Source organism: Agelaius tricolor, unplaced genomic scaffold (assembly GCF_023055355.1).
Source record: "Agelaius tricolor isolate 1412-34295 unplaced genomic scaffold, bAgeTri1.0.p SCAF_5, whole genome shotgun sequence".
NCBI classification, from domain to species: Eukaryota; Metazoa; Chordata; class Aves; order Passeriformes; family Icteridae; genus Agelaius; species Agelaius tricolor.
In genome coordinates this window covers 31,500,854-31,514,535 of record NW_027269265.1, presented here as the reverse complement: position 1 = coordinate 31,514,535, position 13,682 = coordinate 31,500,854, and the positions used below count along the sequence as shown (strand labels likewise).

At 35.4% G+C, this 13,682-nt stretch overlaps 1 protein-coding gene across 6 annotated transcripts in view; it reads left to right on the top strand.

The window, feature by feature from the left end:
• FMN1 (formin 1) overlaps window positions 1–13,682 on the top strand; it is a 175,196-nt gene that overhangs the window by 97,489 nt on the left and 64,025 nt on the right. For all 6 annotated transcript variants that reach the window (XM_071427034.1, XM_071427035.1, XM_071427032.1 and 3 more), the window contains 3 exons: window positions 1,471–1,558; window positions 10,238–10,299; window positions 11,421–11,509. In XM_071427034.1, coding sequence (XP_071283135.1) covers window positions 1,471–1,558; window positions 10,238–10,299; window positions 11,421–11,509 — 239 coding nt within the window. The remainder of the gene's footprint in view (window positions 1–1,470; window positions 1,559–10,237; window positions 10,300–11,420; window positions 11,510–13,682) is intronic.

The following is a 13,682-nucleotide window of genomic DNA, read 5'->3' as shown; positions in this document are numbered from 1 at the left end:
ATGCAGTATCTACTTTAACATAAGTTTATTATTGAGTACCTACAAGAGGGACCTAAAGTATCTGTCAGATCTTTGTTGAAGAGAGCATTTGTTCCAACTTGTGCATGTATTATCCAGTTTCACTACTCTAAATACTAACTTCTCATTTTCATGTGAGAAAGTCAGTATCATTTCTCTTTTTCCTCTATTTGTCAAAAAATTTAGTTTTTTATTGATGAATGACTAAGTATTTTCTTAGGCAAATATTTGTAAATCACATAAAACACAGGAAACATTTTTATGAGTTAATATAAATTTTGTCAGTTAACTGTCTTTAATTTGAGTATCAATAAAAGCATTCTAGGAATAAGGAATAACAATCATTTTAAGTTCTTACTATGATTAAATATCCAAATATAAGTGCCACCTTTAATTTAAATAATAAAATTAAATTTGGAGAAATATAGATTAAATATTCAAATACTAAAAATATAAATTTAGGAAAAACATAGCAATTAGTTTTAATTTTGCATAGGAGTTAGTATTTTTGATAGTTCTTGTACATCAACACTATGAAGTAAGCCATCTGCTTGGATCAGAACATTTTGTATTTTTGAAGAATTTGTGTCTGTATTGCATTTTGTGATGTGCTCCTGTCATATCTTTCTTATTAAATAAATCAAAATCACAAATACCAATATCCCAGACATTGTGGGAAATAAGTTTTTTACATTTGTAACATCTGAGCAACACTGATCCCTTTCTTTATAAGTAATTTCAACCAGCCAAAATAACATTAAGGTTTCTCTTCCTCCTCTTTCTTCCTCTCCCCCTAAATTGACATCAGAAACTATTACAGTCTGAATGTCAGTGTAGTATACTCTCAAATATCTGTACCCAAATGTGAAAAAAATCCTGAAATCCCTGTGGAGTGTCAACAGTGTGGTATAAGCACATTCAAACATGAGCAAAAGAAATACTTTGAGTAGTGCCCAGTGTTCCAGAAGTAGTGTTGAGAGGACATAAAAAGACAATTCTTCAATTCTTCTTGTTCAGGAATTGATTCTTTGCTGAAAAAATAGACATAAGACTGTTCACACTAAAATGTAAACTACCAGACAAACTAAGGAACTTGTGGTGTACTCAGTGTCTTTAATAGTTCTTATTTGTCATTTAAAGAAAAATGGGGGGAAAAACATATTCCAGAATAAATATTTGATGTGCCTTTTTCTTTTCCTATGTAACAGCATCCTACAAGTAAGAGGTGATGTTCTTTGGTAGAACTGGTGAGAATTGAGTCTTAAAATTAATTTGTTAAGGTGCAGAGCACACAGATAAGATGATGGTCTTACTACCACACTTAGTTACTATAAGGGTTTGATGTTTGGAGAAATATTGAATTCAATTCACAAATTAGCTTCTGTTAAAAAGTGACTGAATCCTTTGTAGAGTGTTCCCTTGATCTCAGATCATTTTGCGTCACCTTTCTAGATTATCAAATTGCTGGATGGAAAGCGATCTCAAACTGTAGGAATTTTAATATCGAGTTTGCACTTGGAGATGAAGGATATTCAACAAGGTAAGTATTTCTCTCACACTTAATGTAATATGCATGGATATTTTATCATAGCCCTCAGTATGTGTATTGAATAGTCTCCTAAACTACCAGAAGAATCATTCTTCCAATATATTCCAGTTTATGTAAAAGTTTCACCTAAAAACTAGAATCAAATTTAGGTACAACTCTTTCTGTACCTTTACAGTTAGCATAACACTTTCAGTACGGTGTTTCCATATTCCTCCCCTGCAGTTCCCTGCTTTTTCTAAAGCAAGTCGTCCACCAACAGGAATTAAATGGAGGGCTTATGCATAAATCTTTCAGGCTTCAAGCATGCAGTCAGTATTTTTTAATATTTACATTTTGCTTCATTAACAGTTTAAGAAGTACATCCCAAACTGATGTTACCATGTAAGAATCAGAAAGAGAATTACTGGATGGCATTTTTCAAAGCATAGGGCTAGTCAGTTGTAAATTCCATTACTGGTAGAAATTATTTGAGTTTGCCAATACAACTGTAGAGAAATACAGATTTTTCAGAACACTGGGGTGATTGAGAGTCTGCTTATGTTCTGGATTTAAAAAGATATTGTTTAAGGATATTGTTTATTTCTTTTTCACATTAAGAAAAGGAAAATATTCACCATTTAAAACAACTGCTGGAACAACTCAAGTTGATGTCTCCTTTTTTGCTATTGTTTTCCCTCCATCACATGCAAATACTGGGTAGGGTGTTGAGATGCTGCTGGCATTGATTATTATTAATTTCAAAAGAGCCTTTGAGCATCTAGCACTTTAAAAGCACAAGGGCTTACAGATGTCTCTTGGGATGCAGAGGAATAAGGAAAAGAAGGAATAACTTTGTGTCTGCCAGTATTGTGTGAAAGGTATCATAATGAGATGGAAAAAGCCCACTATTACTAAAGGTCTAAATAATTTGCTGGCAGAAGTGTCAGCAGCACAGGAATAGGATAGAAGCTTTATTACAAAAACTGGGTAATAGTCTTAAGAATCTTCAGAGATTGGTTTTCTTTTTATTTTCCATGCCATGTTCACTGTACTTGTGTAGCTTTTGAAATATTCTGGCCAATTTATACCAACTCTGAGAAGTCACAATGACCCAAATATCCGGGTATATATCCAAGAGCATTTTTAACTTGAGGCACCATTGCGCTTTTGAATCACATGTATCAGTTGTCCCCTTGGCTGTGTTTGCATTGCAGAGCAGTCTCAGAGTGCACAAACATGCTTCAGAATCAAATTACATTAGAAGATTTGCTTTAGGAGCATGCCATCAGTCTCCATGTATAGCAGTCTCTAAATTCCCCAGGATAAGATCAGAGATAGTTAGAACTCCCTGAAACACGTATAGTATGAACTGTTGCTGTCTACACATCCATTTTTAAAGACTACACTACTTGCAGTTGTAGATGCAGCTAATGTAGTTCTAGAAGTTTAATGAAAACTAGACTGTTGGTAGAAGAAAGACACCAAAACAAATGCTGTCACTGAAGAAAAGTTTAGAACTCATCGCCCTTTCTTGTCTGAGGTAGCAAATGACTGGCCTGTCACCACATGTGTTGCTCAAGACAGCAATAGGATATGCTGCCTCTTGCTCATGGAAACAGCTAGGAGCTACCATCAGGATTTCGGAATATCATTAGTGGAACTTTTTAAAAAATATACTAACAAGGCAGTCTGACTGATTCTAAGCAAAATCTGTGTGCAGAGACTATCTAGGATGAAAAACCGGTTCACAAAACTCAGGGAAAACATTGTTCTGTAGAGAGGACCTTTAGAAATGTACATTACTCTGAAAACAACATTAGAATTATGCTTGTTTCTCTTTTAATGTCCGTTTATTTCATAGTATTTTGTGTAATTTAAATCTGTGGGCAGTCCTGCCTCCCAGCAGACAAATTATTTGAAGACTGCTGTAGTCAATGCACTGGATGAAAAAAATTCATAGTAGGCTAAATGGTGCATGACAACACCTAACCAAAAAAAGCATGTAATCATTGGGTCATGAATGTCAACTTTTTTTTTTTTTTTAAAGAGGAGTTGCAAAGAGCTACCTCTAAAAACATGCAGATTAAGCACTCATCCCTTTTTTCACGCCAATTTCCATGGCGTAATTCAGTACATGAAAAACAGGGAAAAGTTCATAGCCTTCAACCACTTACAACAGAGAATGTAGAAGTCTGAAGCAAAAGAAAGTCAGAAATGAAAAAAAAATCTAATTTTTATTTCAAACTTTTATGACCATGTCTGTTGTAAAGTCATGTACAGATGAATGTATGGTCTATGTGTGATGTACTGCTTAGTCTACCTTAGGTAGCAGTTATAGAATGCAGGTAGAGAATTCTCAGGTGAACTGCCCTGTGCAAACAGATGCATGCAAAATTGTAGAGAAGACAAAGGAGTAACCATAAGAAAAATTGCATCTTCCTTTAAAATAGTGTGAGATTTCTGCATCCATAGGATTATCCTCTCAAGTCAAAGTACATAGCTTCACAGCATATTCTGTAGATAACTCAGCAGAGCAAAACAAGCAAGTGACCATATCTGGCATCCAGATGTTTGAGTTTGCATTTGATAATGCGCCAGCCACCACACTTCAGGAGAGGGATCTCCCACACATATTTGTTTAAGAGAATAAAGTTCATCCTTTGCAGATAAGTTTATATCCATACTGCTTCTGAGTACAGTCTAAGGACAAGAGAGCGTAAAACTAAATAATTATTTTGGGTACTGTTGGTGTTATATGATGCACAGGGAAAGTTAACATTGTCGTGCTGCACCTGTCCTAAGACTCAGCTTTTTGGACAGTGGGAAAGAACAAATCCAGGTATTTCGGTGTTCTGAGCACTGGTGAATCTGGTGCTGGTGAGGGCAATAAAGTTTTTTGTTAGACCACTATTAATATAACTCATTTCCTGAGCAGAAGAAGCAGGCAGAAAATCTGTCTAGCTCAGTATGCTATATAGGATCTGTATATTGAAAAGACAAATAGCAGTAATCAAATTGTGCATAGGTTTGAGATTATTTTTAAGGCTGCTTCTCTGCATTTTTTAAAAACCTTTATAAAAGGAGATGAGGAATAGCAGAGATCACTTGTTAGGTATGCTGTAAGCATTCCCACTTAAAGAAGTAATCTCCATTTCATATCAATCCATTTCTGTCTTTTCCTATCATTGTTCAGCTGAAATACTACAACTTGGGACAAACTTGTGGACCAACACTATTTATGTGGTTTTGCTGTTGAAATACTACAACTTGCTCTACAGCAAGGTGTTTCAATTTTGTTTGTAATGGGAAATGCTGATTATAGCTGTATGTGAAAATACTGTGTGGGTCATTGTCCCAGCTTTTAACAGGGCAATATTCCTCTCACTGAGAGAATTCCAAAATAGTAGCTGGCAATAGCAGTGCACTGTAAAACACATGATAATACTCCTTTCTGCAGTGTATGTCGTCTGTACTGGCTTTCCATGAGCTACTGAGATCCTTGTTCAAGAGTTACCTGGCAAAATTGTGAGGCAGCCCAGATGAAAAACTTTTAGTTACAGAAAATAGAATGTAGATAAAATGTAGATGTCTTATGTTCAAAAGAGTGATTATCCCAAATCCCTCCCTACATTCATGGTACCTGCATTTTGCCACTAAAATTGTAGAGCACCAGAAATTCTTCTTCTTTACATTGGGGAAATATTTCACTGTCAAATATTGCTGATTGCTGTCAGAGCACATTAACTAGATGGTCTGCTGGTATATATGCTGGTATATTTTCCATGATATTAAATCTTTGAGATGTGGTGGATCACATCAGATGCATAGTTAATAGCTTTTTGTACCCTTTGTGGTAGTAAAGTGCAGTATGTTCCCTCCAGAAGAGCTGCAGACTTTGCTGCTACATTTACCAAAACCATGGTAGCTGTGCTGTAGTACTACAATGCTGACTGAATATAGCCTGTATGAAAAGAGGAGAGCTTAACATTTTTCCTTAGCATAGAGATTATTTCTAATGCTAAAAGTGAAGCATCTGACTCTTTTCCTTCAACTTTGTGATTTCCCCTTCATTTCAAAATATGGGAGTAAAAGATTGGAAGAATGTGAACTGTAGATTAACCCAACCAGACTAATGATCAGTCTAATAACCATTCTGATTCAGTATTATATTTCTAGTCATCCTGGGTTTGCTCTAGTAAGAGCACACAGAAGATTTATAAATAGATTTGCATTGTCTTAGTTCAAGTTATGTGTTATGGCACATCTAAACTGCTGTTCCAAAGTTTTGTGACTTTCCCACCTTCCCAAAATATTACATGTATGTATTCTATATATTCTGTATACTATGCATCAAGTATAAAGATAGCTGCATACCCGTCTCAGAAGTTGGGAAACTATTTTATTTAAAATTAAATGTTTTTCTCTTTTTTTGGGAAAATTCACAACATATATTTTTGTTAATCTGTTTTGGATATCCATTGCATGTGGGTAGGTTAACATTAGTGCCAGAATCTTTTGTTCATGACTTCTTGCAGGATTTGAGCTTTCTTAGTCATCTAAGCCTCCGTTGTGCCCATGGTGCTTCTTTATTACATATATTTTTTTTGGGTTGCGTGGCAATTAATACTGGAGAAAACCTTTAAATAAGTTGATAACATATCAATTTGTCAGAAGTAAACCAGAGGGATTTGGATATTACAGGCAGATTTGCCAAGTATTGAACAGTCATTGTCTAATTGACTAGGTCAGTCACAATTTTATTTAAGTTTCCCAATGATGGGCTGCATATTGCCATGAAATCAAGCCTTACTCAACAGAATGCAGTACCTAAAACAAATAAGTACTTCCAGGTCAAATAAATGGAGCTTTGGCAAGCGCCTTCTATTTAAATAATGTACTTCTGTTTTATTATTTGAGAGCAGTTAAGGTGATTTCTTCATATTTCATAGTCTAATTGTCACATTAAATGGTTTGATACTGGGGAGTACATGTAAGCTCTGTCAGCAGGACTTAAATCCTGATTTAGCCAAAATGTGTTTAGTAGGAGTGAGGCTGTATATCAGATTCAGTCTTGAGACTGTTGGTATTTAAGCTTATTCAGAGGAGGTAAGTATATTTTTCACATTAAACTCTAAGTTCTAAAGTTGTATGTACACTGCACACAGTATGCTTTAAATTCTCAGCTTTTTTTTACTTTACATTTTTGAATTGATCAGAATATGTGAAAAATCTGTGCAGCAGGGAGTCTGTTAGATTCATTTTTTAGAAGTTAGTATGTTAAAAACCTTTGGTATAAGTTTATATTTGAAGCAATGCTCTTAGTATGTGAAATGTAGCTGGCAAGTATTTTTATGTGTGCCTGTTAGTTTGAATGCATGATGCTGATCTGTTTTTTGTCCTAACTGACGGTTATTATATCCTAATGGGTGCAACCCTGCACTAATGATCCTTGTGTATATAAATTCTTCTTCTTGTGAGCAGACACCATAGGCAACATAAAAATGTTTGCCTCAATTTCCCTGCAAAAAAGGATCTCAGAAACCAGACTTGGCCAAGTAACAGATTTTTAAAAGGTAGAGGAACCCAATAAAATTACCAGCTTTTCACAGCATGAGTCTACTTCCTTTTGACATATTGTGAGGTGTAGGTGAAATATTCTAACTGAACTGACAGTGTAAGGAAGACAGCTAACTAGAAAGCAAGATGAAAGTAAAAACCACCAATGATGATTGATATTGTAATAGCTATTTATTATTTTGGAGCCTCTTTTGTGGATTTATGTGATTTCACCTATATTACTTACACTTACATAAGCGGATATAATGAGATTTAATGCAGTAAAATATCATGGTTAAATTCACTGTATCAGGAAGAGCTCTTTGAAAAACATGCCAAGGTTTGTATTAATTTTGGTGAAGTTAATATACATAAGATTAAAAGTGGGTTTTGTTTTTCATAGAAAAAATTAAAAGCTTTTGTTACTTTAAGTGAAAATCAAAATAATTACTTTGTTTGATCTAGTGCAGTGGGTTTTTTAAGCTAATTCAAGCTAATTTACACAAAATACTGTGAATGTATTTGCATGTGGCATATTTTAAGAATAAGAATATGAAGACACCTGTGAATATTGGGATTTCTTCTAGCTTTTCAAAATTAATGCTTTTTTTCAAAAAATGGACCCATCATAAATTTGCATGTTTTCATTTTTGTCTTCTGCTCCAAATGTGCATGGCATAAAATGTATAAAGATGAAGTAAAGGAGGTTATGTGGATTTTGGCAGTGTGTCTCTATATACATCGACATCCTAAGATGTCCAGTTGTATGGCTTGATTTTAACAGCAGTTGTCAGTCTGTGCATCCATTGCTAATAACAGCAGTGCAGGTTGTATAGCAAGTAAATCAGAAAATATTTTCTGAGTCCTTTTATACAATCACATGCTCTCCCCAAGAGACATAATAACTCATGTCAATATCTCTTAAAATTTATTATTATTAATTCTATTAAATATGTGGTTTAGTAGATTGTATTTCATTAGTTTTATCACAAACACTTTTTGTTTTATCATGTCACTTCAAAACAATGCTGGTTTGTTAGACCTGATGTTGAGTACAGGAACATAGATAACATAATAGAGCATTAAAAACCACTTTGTGATTCTGGGGCCATTTTGGTGACAAATATCTGGCTGAAATATTCAGCTAGTTGTGTAACACTTGATATTCTTATTACAGTGAGTTTTTACCAAACTACTTCCTGTCATCATAATAGATTTGTACATAAAAATTTGACTATCAATTGCATGCTTTGCATTTCAAGTACAAAATTGCCTCCAATAAGTTGCTTTTTCTAGATAGCTTTGGACATTTCTCCTTGTGAACAGATTTCAGAATATGTGAAAATAGGATAAAAGTTAAACCACAAGGGAAAGTTTCTGAACTCAATATGCATATTGTTAATCTTAACAATTAAACATATTGGACTGTGAAACCAGTCTTCCAAGAGATTTTCCATCTTTAGGTCCTTTTGAAATTTTATTGGATGATACAGAAGATAGTGCAACTCTTTGAACTGTTTTGCAGGAGATAAGGGGAAATCTTATAAATTCAAACCCTAAGGAATTTTCTTAAAACAAACATTTTTGCAATCTCAGTGGTTCAGGCTTTACATTTGGTTGCAGTCTTGAGGGTTTTGAATCTTCCAGTAAGACAAAAATGGTAGGAAATACTGGGAATTTTTCATTGATACTGTCTTCTGTGTAGTTCTTTACTTCTAACCTCGGTGTAATGTCAACAGATGGAATAATAATTGACAGGCAGAATTTTAAAGCATTCTAAATGTCACTGGACCTTTTAATAAAATTAATTAGCCTGCCACAGAGAAAATTTACTAGCCTGCTGGTTAATTTCACAATGTAAAATCATGGGGTAGGTGGTGGAGCAGGCGAAAGCTTATTACTTTTAAATAATTATTTAAAGATGTGTGCCTTGCCCCTTTCAAACATGGATTACAAATGCAGCAAGAGCTTTTAAAATCCTCTAAGTTCATAAGCAGTCAAGGATTATTTGAGGAAATAAAATACAGTTGAATTAAAAGTTATCAGATAGTAGCTAATAACATCTCATTGGTTATGCCCTTGATTCTTTTGGGATTAATGTTTTCAGTAATATATAAGCATAAGCCATGAGTTCAAGAATTGTGCCTAGTCCCCTTATGAATCTTGAGGAAAAGCTGGTTTCAGAAAATTTAAACATCCAGAGTTACTTCCATTCCACTGTGCATCTCTCAGCTTACTGGAATTTAACATTAGAGTGTGTTAGAAAGCACCATGAAGGAATCCCATTTAGTTTTCAGAAGAGTTCCAATACCAATTTTCCAATAGCAAGAGTTTCCAATACCAATACCAATTGCCTAAATTGTAATGGGATTTGCAAATGTTGGAAGCACCAATTTCATATATTCCAAACACAGTAATATTTGGAACTAAGATAGGAAACATTTTGAGACTTCTCATTTTTAGTAATGAAGCATGATTAATCACTGAAGAGTATACTGCATGTGTGTCTGTGTGGTGTTGAAAAGGATTTATCTGTAAATTGTCATGTGGATAGTTTTTTATTGGATAAAGCCAACTTAAATGTGAACTTGTTGAAGATAACTTAATAACTGTAGCACAGTCTTTTCTGCTTGCAAATTTATATAGCTTGTAAACTTTGAAAGTTGGTCAACTTGTCTACTTACCAAGGTTGCTAGCTCCTAGACAAGCATATCTCACTGATTTCCTGTGCACACAGGGAGACTTAAATATCCTCACTCTCAATTCCTTCCTATCCAGCCTTCTAAGCTAACATAAAATCTGTGCTGTTCATTGTTTGGTATCAGTTGTTCTCATGCTCTTCTGCCTGGGCAGCTACACAATCAGCTGGCTACTTGACTGGTCACATCTTTGACTGCTGATTATATTGGAGAGAAAAAGTAGAACTTTACTCTCCTGAGACTGAGTTTATAGAACATTCTTGCAGGAGTGCTGTGATTTGACATCAGAACAAAAAAAAATACTGGAAAAAAAAATTAACTGGAAACATAAATGTCCTGTATCTAGGTTAGAACCCTTTGATACATTTCACAGGAAAAGAACTGGAGTGTTAATTTATGTTTTCAAGTGTCTAATTTGTGTTTGAATTCTATACAGCTATATTGTGTGTCGATGACTCTGTAGTAGATCTGGAGACACTGGAAGCCCTATATGAAAATGTAAGTAAAGGTGGGGTAAAAATGTGTTTAATCACCAAAGTATTTTGGATACAGACTTGAGGCTGCTCAGGGAACTAGTGAGTAAGGTCCCCTGAGAAAATGCTTATGAAGGTTCTGGGGTCCATCAGTGCAGATTATTTTTTCAAATACCATCTTATGAAGGGCACAGGAGCAGGAAATTCCTAAATGTAAGTATTCAAGCAGATGAAGCAGAAGGTTGGCTTATCTGAGCTGGGATCTTCTTTTGGAGCCAAGGCAAGAAAAGAATGTGTATGCCCAGTGAAGACAAGGTCAGCTGATGTGGGAGGAATACAGAGATGCTGCTTGCAACTCTAGGGAGAAAATTTGTGCAGCCAAAGCTCAGTTGAAGGTGGACAGAACTGTGGGGGCCACCTGTGTCCTGGGGTGCACCAGGCACAGCATCACCGCCAGGCAAGGGAGGGGACTGTCCTCTCTGCTCTGAGCTGGGGTGGCCTCACCTCCAGTGCTGGGGGCAGTTCTGAGCGCCACAGTATAAAAAACATCCAAGATGTTATAGAGCATCCAAAGGAGGGCTATGAAGATGGTGAAAGACCTTGAGGACAAGACATACAAGGAGCAGCTGAGGTCACTTGGCCTGTCAGCCTGGAGGAGACAGAGAAGACCTTGTGGCTGCCTGCAGCTTCTTCACAAGCGGAAGAGGGGAAGATCTTCTCTTTGTGGTGACAGTGATAGAATCTAAGGGAATGGCCTGAAGTCATGTCAGGGGACATTTAGGTTAGGTATTAGGAAAAGGTTCTTCACCCTGAGGGTGTTTGGGCACTGGAACAGACTCCCCAGAGAAGTGGTCATGGAATCAGCCTGACAGAGTTCAGTAGTAGACTGAACTCTGTAGTAGTAGTAGTAGTAGTAGTATATTCAGAAGTATTTGGACAATACTCTTGGGCATGGTACTGTGCAGTAAATGGCATATAAGGCACTGAAGGAATTTATCATAGATCTTTAAGCATCCCTCTTTTGCATAGTCTAAATGTTTCTCAGTTAAAAAAACATAATTGCTGGCTTGCAGGCAAAGAGGTAAAGTAGTAATTTATTAATTTCTTACTAATTAGTAACTAATTAGTTTATATTACTTCACTCAGAGAGCACAAAAGGATGAGCTGGAGAAAATCAAGCAATATTATCAGACTTCAAAAGAGGAGGAACTGAAGCTTCTGGATAAACCAGAACAGTAAGTTGTGGGGGATTTTTAATACTTTGTCATTATATAATGTAGTCCTTTGATTATATGTTGAAAGCAGTTTTGATACATAATTCTTGGTAATTGTAAGCTTTTCTAAAACTATAAACTTTGTGTATTTCAAGACATGATGAAAAATTTGCCCTTATCACAAAACTTTTTTCAGACCTGGCAGAGTTTACTACATCAATTTTGACCACCAGAACTGATAAAATATGTCACCTTGAATCAATAAGTATTTTATTCCCATTCTCACATTTTTAAAAGGCTTTTCCTTCCCTTATTTGTGCTTTTGTGGCTTAATTAAGCATTTGTGGCTTAATTAGCATTACATAAAGCAAGGCCTAACTGATTTTGGTTGTTAATTGTTTGAAAAAGCTGCATGAACAGAGGGTTTGGGTTGATCCTATGGCCAAAGACACCTTGGATACTCTGGTCAAATTCACTGTAAACCTAAAAGACTGATGCCACAGTTCTCCTGGATCTGTTGTGGCCAGTGACAACTGTTAGGATGAAACAGTTAAATGTTGCTCCTTTTGTTGTTATACACCTTAGACTGATGTGAAAGAATCCTCAAGAATTTATGAATGGTAATCCTGAATTTTATATTTGTGTAGACATTTGATTTCAGATATTGGCCTCTCAGTGTTTTTTGTCTTCTGCTACTTCACTGCATTTTTCTTTTGTACTTTTATCCTCTTCAATTCTTCCTTCCCAGAGGCTTCTCTGTCGTCTTGTTTCCTTTTCCATTTTGTCTGTTCTGCTGTCTGGTGTAAGAAAGGGTAGGGGGAGGAAGAACTGAAACAGAGATGGTATATGATTGGTTAATGTCAGAATTAATGTATTTTCATACCTTTTTTCCCATTAAAATGTAAGTGCTGAAGAACAGATTTTTTTTTTCTTTTTCTCCTTACATGAGGCAGCTAAATATTCATTTGTAGCTGCACACTAATATTAGGAGATAAGGCTATTATCTTACTCTTGATGAAGAGAGGCTATTGTTCTTTAGTAAGTCTTAAGAAGACAAATATCTGTAAAGTTTATATACTTGCTTACTTTTGCATCCCATATCCATGGTTTTCATTGCCTTGGCTTGGGGCGTAAGGATACATTGTGTGACTAGCTGATGTTTTCCAGAGCTTGAATCTTTGGCAGTCTGTTTGCTGTATGTCCAAGTTAAATAAATATGAATGCATTTTGTCTTCTGGAGAATACAAATCTCGTAGAGCTCTAGGGTTATAGGAGATTGTCTTTTTTGTAACTTATAGTGGAGAGAGGTTAATCTTAATTAAATGCAAAGTCGGATTTATACTATCATTGTTCCATAATTAAGAACTGTAAATGAAGCAGTTATGCCTGGGGGTTCAGAGTGAAAGAGTAGTATCAAAGACAAAAGCTATTTTTTTATCAATTATTACTCAGTGCTCTTTCTGCAAGTCTTAAGTATCCCATTTTTACCCTATAATTAAACTACATAGGTTAAGAAAACTAGCTTTTTAAAAGATAGCTTAAGGGGCAAACAATTTGCTTTATGCACTTCTGTAAATTTTGTTGGACCTTCAAAATAATGTGCTTACTGAAAACTCAGTAGATCATGTGCCCCTGGCTTTGTTGTCTCAGTCAGCCTCTAAGTCAGCCTAACTGCAGAACAGGAGATTTGTTGGAGCTGTGCTTTACTTATTAGCCCCATAAAAGGTTAAAGACAGAAAAGTGCTAAATTTGTATGTGTGACTATGCTGTGGGGCATAAGCCTCAGTATTGTCTTTAATGAGAATAAGAACAAAAGTGTACATGAAATAATTTATCAAATGGTTGCACATACTAACAGTTGTCAACAAACAGTTGTTTGAATTGAGTTCACTGAAGTCTAAAGGAAACCCTTACATGTTTGGATTACCAGACAGATAAAAAGCTTTAGTGGTATCACTGACGTTCTTCTCCACACGTGATTTTTATTTGTCTTGCTTGTATGTTAAATTTGGCACAAACTGTAAGGATGACAGCAACATAACAATACCCCCCTAAATTATTCTTCATGATAATAGCTGTTAAAACGCTAATATTAATTGGCATGATAAAGATTTATATGCAAAATTGGTCACAGTTCGGGACTTTCCTAGGAGGATACAGATGCTATAGCTACTTTCCAAGAGACTCCATTTAG